This window comes from Stegastes partitus, unplaced genomic scaffold (assembly GCF_000690725.1).
Source record: "Stegastes partitus isolate 25-593 unplaced genomic scaffold, Stegastes_partitus-1.0.2 Scaffold1027, whole genome shotgun sequence".
Taxonomy (NCBI): Eukaryota; Metazoa; Chordata; class Actinopteri; family Pomacentridae; genus Stegastes; species Stegastes partitus.
The window spans coordinates 18,530-26,006 of record NW_007578758.1 but is presented as its reverse complement, the minus strand read 5'-3'; the positions used below and the strand labels follow the sequence as shown (position 1 = coordinate 26,006).

Below are 7,477 nucleotides of genomic sequence, written 5' to 3'. Positions count from 1 at the left end.
ATAATTTTCTGATCTCTAACTGCAGGAAGTGACACCCCAGAAAATGATGGCAAAGAACCCCTCCCAAGGCAGACAACATCTTGCGACCACAGCGTCACGCCCCTCGTGAATGTGTCACTGTGGGAACACACAGAACTACAACAATTTCCCTGATAACGTCAAAATGACTCATCCATGTACTAAAGCGGGTTTGTACCAGCAATGTTAATAATTCTCTTTGTAATGTAAACACATCCTGACCTCTGTCATATAACGTCACTGTGATTTGAACTGACTTGACCAGAAATAGTTGTTTTTGTAATTTTTTTTTTTAAAGCCAACATTAATACTAAAAATGTCTTTTTTTAAGGGAGGAGAGTGAACGTCTGAGACGCAGGACCATCCAAAATAACTTTCCTATATTTAGCAGCCACCTATTAATAGCCAGTAGCTGGCGAACATAGAAGAAGGTGCATGAAACTGCATCTCAGGAGGGAACTAGAGTTCAAATGTTGAGATGATGCAAGCCCTAAAGTTCACTTCGCCCTGCTCGCTGCCTGGACATCAGTGTGTGTCAGTGACGGAGGTCGCTGTTGCTCCATCCAGGATGTGTTGTGCATTTGCACTTTGAGAAAGGCTGGAGATCTTTTAGGAAATTATGCAAATGTAATGTCAGCACTAAAGCACGCGGTGCAACGTAATTTATTGCAGTCTGGCTTGTAACAACATGATTTGCACTTTAGCTTCACTGCTCGCTGGCACAGCTTGTGAAAGATGCAGAGGCCTGAACAGCTGACGCCAATTAGACCCGTTTTTCTTCACAGGGGTCTCATGATCCGGAGCTTCTTCATGCTTATGATAAAATAAAGAGGGGAAAAGTCGTGGATTTGTTCATTACGTCTGTCTGACATCGTTGCCAATTTGGACACTTTCCACTCGACTTGCATGTTGTTGAACTTATTGGCAAATGAGTGAACTTGACTCAGCATTTCAGGGGGCATTGCTTAAATACAGAGCTGTATAGAGGTTTTGTAAAAAAATAATTAAAACGAGACTGGGTTCAATCAGACAAATCCAAAAACAGTTCTCATATCTGAAGGTTTTCTAAAGTGCAGATGCTTGATAGACTTCTGACTGCATCATTTTGTATGTGAGAGTTAGAGAAAAAGTCTATAGTTCCTTGAAAACTAACACAAAAAAAGACTCAAGGACTTCCCAGAATCTGTCAGATGTCAGACACTGGCAGCGTTTGCTTCAAAGTTACAGTAGCTTCCCATGCAGGGCTATTGTTGTTCTTTCCATCCACATACCTCAGCCAGCTGCCAAGTCGGAGCGCCAGTTTGATTCCGCACTGTGCTGACCTGTCCTGATTCTGCTCTAATAGGTCTGCCCGGCCAGAAGCAACAATGAGGCACTGTGCAACACTAAAACAATCATGTAGACCTGCGGGGAGAGAACACAGTGTAATTTAAACATCTTTATCTGGTGTGACTTTCACTCAGTCCTGAAGCTGTTGTCAAAAACCTCACAAGTCAGAATACATTTTGCAGCGTCTGCAGAACACTGGACTTCACACTTAGCTACAAGAAGAGTTTCTCTCAGTAGAGCTCACACATGGTTTGTAGATGTCTCTGTCTTCATATGTGCTCAATGCAAAATACAGTTTATTTTAAAAAAATGACCTTTTATGGCTGTTTGCACATGTAACCTATTTATATATATGTGCCTAAAACTAAAAGCTAAACTTGTCTCCATTGCAATCCATCATGTTAATAGAAAAACTTTACTGAAAAAATGGAAAAACTTCTAAAATCTACGTAGAAGTATGAAGTGACTCATGCTCCCTGCAAATAAGCAGCTTTCCATTATGTGATAAGAACCAGCTTTAAAAATTTATAGTTTTTGCTAAACTATGTTTCAATTCGAGTAAATTAAAGTTTTCAATGATGCCTCTTGTGATAACTGCACTGTAAAATGTATTAATTTGTTTTTAAATGTAATATTAGAGGATTTTTCCTTTTTATTTTAGATGTTTTTTTTTTCATTTTCATGTTGCTAAATATCAATATCAAACTACAATATCAATAAAATTACAAAAAAAGACTGAATTTACATGTCAAATATTAAATGAGATTAAAATGCTGGTACTGTGGATAACAGTCCAACTTAAAAAAAAAAAAAAAGAAAAAGAAAATCAACATTTTTTGACATAAAAAGACATGAAACACACTCATTCAGTTTTGCAAATATTTCCAGTTTCAAGTTTAACACAATAAATGCATTTAAAACATTAGACACTGTTAGTGATAGTCTACAGAAAAAGAAGTTCTGTAATTTTACGTAGATTTGTTAAATGAGAGATATCGCATAATTGCAGCAGTTCTTATGACAAAAAATATGTTTTCATCAGTGCAAAGTAGTTAGAAGCAACAGTAATTATTCAAAATACTGTTTTTATGTCTAAGCATTTATATATCTGTATCATTATGTATATATTGTGTGTAATTTATTTGTTTTTACACATTTAAAATCTTTTGTTAAACAAAAAATTAATAAATACACGATTCAGAGAAAATGTATTTTAAGTTTGGAAAGTTGTTGTATTTTATGAGATGATTGGTTTTCACTATTTTACACTTTTTGTGCATCACAGCTGGAATATTATGTGTTTGTCTTTAAGTTGTATGTCTTATTTTTATTATTTATGTGTATTATACATTTTATTATTATTTTTCATTGTTGTTGTTTTTTTTCTTTTTAAATCTTTTATTTGTTGAATGTTGTTTTATTTTAGTTCAGTTCGTTTATTGAGTTTATTCAGCACTTTATTTTCATTTTATGCCAATATATAAAAAATCAGTACATTTTTAATAAACGTCAGATTCCCTCGGTGGGTCACTACAGCAACCTTCGTGTTAAAAGTAGAAGAAGAGCGCCACCGTGTGGACGGAGCGGCAGCGCAGCGGACAGTGACACAGCAGGAGGCGGAGGGGGGGCAGCGAGCCAGACCGGATCCTTCATGAGGGAAGAGGCCAGGGACAGCCAGCCAGCCCCGGCTTCTCTTCTCTTCACCCATATTATTCTGTACTGCAAGCCAGGGAGCCCGAGCAGGGGGCTGCCTTAGTGTTCGTAGGATGTCCCGTCATGAAGGTGAGATCGCGGCCAGACACGGAGCCGCGAGAGAGCCGCAGTTTGTGCTGAAAACGTTGACAGTGCACCGCTAGCTAGCGCTGGCTAGCCGAGAATGTCTTATTTTGCAGCTCATCCTAGCTAACGCTGGCTAGTGTTAGCGGCAGGGCTGCAGTGGGCTTTTCGTGGGGACGCATTATGGCGGCCGCAGAAAGTGGACCCGACCCAACGGGGCTTCTGGGTCGTGTTCGTGTTTCTGAAAATGTGCAACACTGCGCGTCAGTTGACCTAAACAACGCTGACATATCAGCGGAAGAAGCTAAGGCAGCGTTAGCTCAGTGTGCTAGCTAGCCTGGCAGCTATGTGGTAATGGGCTATGTAGGTTACCGTTGACGAGCTGGGCAGCAAGGGGAGTGCCGAGAATAGGAAACATAAGAGGGGAGTGAGTCCCAGATGGCGGTGCGGGGTCCAAACTTGTCTGTCGTTAACATTAGCCGGTTCTAGCTGCCTTCCTGGTCAAAGTTGGCCTGTAGATTTCAGTTTCGTAAGCTAACATTTAGCAAACTAACATTCACCTCGTCCTTGTGGCCAACCTTGTTGGGCTTGGAGTTCGGTGTCGGTGCCGAGCGGACGCCCGTTAATGTTGTTAACACGCGTTTCGACCCAGCAGCCGGTTAAAAGTTGAGTTAGGTCAAGTCTAACACAGCCGACTAGCTTGTCAGCTAGCAGTTTTGCTAACGGTAGCTGGTTTATTCGTTAAATGGTTAGCCACCTGCGAAGGTTAGTCAGGCCCGGGCGGCCCTTATTTTCCATGCATGTGTTGTTGTTGTCAACTTTGCTGTCAAGTTGTGTCTCCGTGAGCCGCGACACGGAGCGCTTGTTGTTCCTGCTGTTAACGTTTCTGCAGCAGGCGAGCACAGCGGGGTCGTGTTTGCACTGAGCTTTTACAGCTTCCGAGCTATGAATGGAGATATAAGAGAGTTTAGACAGTCTGGTGTCATGCAATACATCGGGGGCTGCACGACTGTCCAAGTCAATCAAGTCTGGCCTGGGCTTGAACACAGAGGGTCCCCTTTACCCCAAGTGACACATCAGGTTTAACCTCCTGCTGGAAGGAGCAACGTGTCATGGGGGGAGTTTATCAATGAGCTGGGTGTTGTGAGTGTACTTTTATTAGTCCTCAGTTAAAGGATCACTTCAGAGGTTTGCACAGTAACACTAGAAGCTACTTTAAATTGTTCAGTTTTATCTGGGATGCTTCTTTTCTACTCCATGTTTGTTTTGAGGCTGTGGATTGTGCAGACAATTTAAATGACTTCTTTGGACAAAGTCGGGCACTCAGTGGCCGTCAGCTAATCCGTCTCACCAGGTCCACTCTGACAAAAACAGATATTCAATCAAACCATCAAACAACTTCTGTCACAGCCTCAATCCAAACTCAGCATAACTTCATAGGGATGTTGTATTTAATGCAATTGATCTTATTGGGTTGTTTTATGCTTTTCAGGTGTTGCTGTTCTGTCTTTTAATTAACTAGTGATGTGGATATTCAAATTCAAAATGGGAAATGCAGAGAAATGTCATGATTTATTTACTCTCCAGCCAAATATTTATTATGCTTCATGTTGTGTTTGTATTTGCAAGCATGCAGTTTCTTGAATATGTGCATTTATAAGCGTAGGTTTTCCATATTAAGACAAATATGAAGCTTATATTCTTGCATACGGGGCAGATCCCTGTCAGAGCGTAAGACGTAACGCTCGGTAAGATCAGAGAAAACACAATCTGTTGTTGCCAGTAACGGGGCAAAAAAAAAAGAGATCCTTAAACTTTGAAGTAGTGAAATACCTGACGGGAGATGTGTCGACTGACATGCGTGTTTCTCTAACCTCTTCTTTTCTTCTCCCTCCTGTCGTGTCTCTGTCACCCTCAGGCGTGAGCTGCGATGCGTGTTTAAAGGGCAACTTCAGAGGTCGACGGTACAAATGTTTAATTTGCTACGACTACGATCTGTGCGCGTCGTGCTACGAGAGCGGCGCCACCACGACCAGACACACCACAGAGCATCCCATGCAGTGTATATTAACCAGAGTCGACTTTGGTAAGTAGTGTTGATGATCGGACGGTTGGAAATGTGGAAATTTGAGCCTTGAAAGCTGCCGTTTGCTGCTGTTATTAGTCATGTTTGGTGGTGCTTAATCTCAGGTAAGAGGATGCAGATGTTGAACATTTCTGCATCTTCACAGTTCAGTTCTTATTATTAACCCCCAAACCACACACACAGTGACTATAAACTGCTTCTTATCGTGGTTTATCATCTAAATATCAGCGCACTTCTCAGTCAGATATTAACAACAATGAACCACCAAAAAAAAAAGTTCAGCTTCATGTGCAGCTAAAGAGGAGGTCTGTGTGTGTTCGACCAGCCACGTAAACAAACTATGCAGGTATTCAAACATGTACAGTGGTATTTTTTTTTTATAAGTCACGTTTCCAGAGCTGAAATTTCTTGGATTCTCGTAGGATAAAGCTCCAGGACTGGCAGTGTTTGCAAACCTCCCCTCGGTGGCTTTAATAAGCTTGCACAAGTGAAACAGTGCGCATTATCTTTTGCTGGCGCTGGCTTTTGTTTTCAGATGGGAAGGCCACTCCCAAATGGCTGAGCAGTGATGGATTTGACCCAGCCTGAGGAGTTTTTTTTGGGAGTGTGTTATCGGGCTTCTGGGTTTGATTTATCTCTGCATAACTGGAACATTTCGTAGCGGCAGCGGCGGGGATTAAACTGTACTTACTGTATATTTGCTCAAGAAGTTAATTCGGCTTTATAATAGATGTTTAAGCGGGCTCGCCTTTTGGACGCGTGCTTCTGCTATTATTCCATCTACTGGTGCTGTGAAATATGCTGGAGTCCTTTGGAAAAGCTCTTCTGCAATCTGTTGGAGGAATACGAACAGCAACTGTTGCTGAAAACGCGGCAGAAGGTGCGAGCGCAGAACTGGTCCTCGTTCTTGTGGTTGTGGTGTTTGTGCCGGTATTGTCCCCGATGGGTCTCCAGCAAACACTTTAATGGTAGGATGCTGTTAGTTTTTGTGTTTTGATGGGAAAAAAACGAGCTGTCACAACAGAACTCCTTTAAAACAGACTGTTGTGTTTGTTTCAGGTGTGTTCTTGCCGTACAAACAGTTTCCTGTAAAGCTGCTCAAATGAGGGTTTTTTTTTTTTATATTACAGTGACTGTGTGCTGCAAAGAGGACTCACTTGTGTCAACTAAACCCCAGAGAGCTATTACAAGACTCCACAGATGCACTCAGCAGCTCTATGGGGCATTTTTACACATCGCTGTAGTCGTTACACTCTTGGTTTGATCTTAACACTGTCCTCAGCTAAAGAATCAGATGTTCTGCACAGATGATGATGGAAAATAAAACTTTAAATCATCACGTGGACACAAACAAGAGTCCAGAATTCATACTGATATGTTTGCTCAAACATTTTTTGTGTTTTACTAACTGCCCAGTTGCCAAAACACTCGAAGTTTTAAGTGAAGCTGTTGAGAGCCACAGGTTTGCTCTGACCGCAGATGGCCTACTTACAGGTGGTTTTATGTGAGCAGGTTTAATTATGCTTCCTGTAATGTGGGAAGGCCAAAAATGTAATGACTTGAAGTCCATGGTCCAAACGGGCTTTACCTTGACTGCATGTGTGGTTTCATGTGGTCCAATAATCCCTGTCAAGCTTTAACTTTTTATTATTGTAAAACTTTGAGCTCGCCGCCTGATGTGGATTCACACCGAAAACACGTCGACACAGATTGTAACGCTCGTCCCTGTTCCCCTGCAGACCTGTACTATGGTGGAGAAGCCTTCTCGGTGGAGCAGCCCCAGGCCTTCACATGTCCCTACTGTGGCAGGATGGGCTACACGGAGATCTCCCTGCAGGAGCATGTGGCTGCAGAGCACACAGAGACCTCCACAGAAGTGGTGAGTTGAAGGTTTACACATGAAGGAAACCACAACTACATGTAGCAGCTGTAAACATTTATATTTGTGTTGATTGTCTTCTGGTGCCAGAGAGTTTTATCCTGGACTGAGTGAAGAAAGTTCCTCACATCACAATATGCTGTCAGACATCTTATTGATTGTCAAGTTTGATCAACATCTGAACATAACCAGAGTCACATCTTTACACCTTCAGCCTTTTTTAAAAAAAATCTGGGGCTGCAAGGTGGCTCGGTGGTTAGCACCGTCGCCGGTTCACGTCCCGGTGAGGACTTTCTGCGTGGAGTCTCCATGTTCTCCCCGTGCAGCGTGGGTTCTCTCCGGGTTCTCCAGCTTCCTCCCAAAACATGCTGAGGTTAATTGGTGATTGT

General features: G+C 42.2%; 1 protein-coding gene across 1 annotated transcript in view; it reads left to right on the top strand.

Moving 5' to 3' along the window:
• Positions 1-2,990: 2,990 nt before the first annotated feature.
• The window catches only part of LOC103367213 (E3 ubiquitin-protein ligase KCMF1-like), a 20,737-nt gene continuing 16,250 nt past the window's right edge, over positions 2,991-7,477 (top strand). Inside the window, exons 1-3 of the mRNA XM_008295177.1 lie at positions 2,991-3,129; positions 5,042-5,209; positions 6,949-7,088. Coding sequence (XP_008293399.1) covers positions 3,114-3,129; positions 5,042-5,209; positions 6,949-7,088 — 324 coding nt within the window. The 5' untranslated portion in view covers positions 2,991-3,113. The remainder of the gene's footprint in view (positions 3,130-5,041; positions 5,210-6,948; positions 7,089-7,477) is intronic.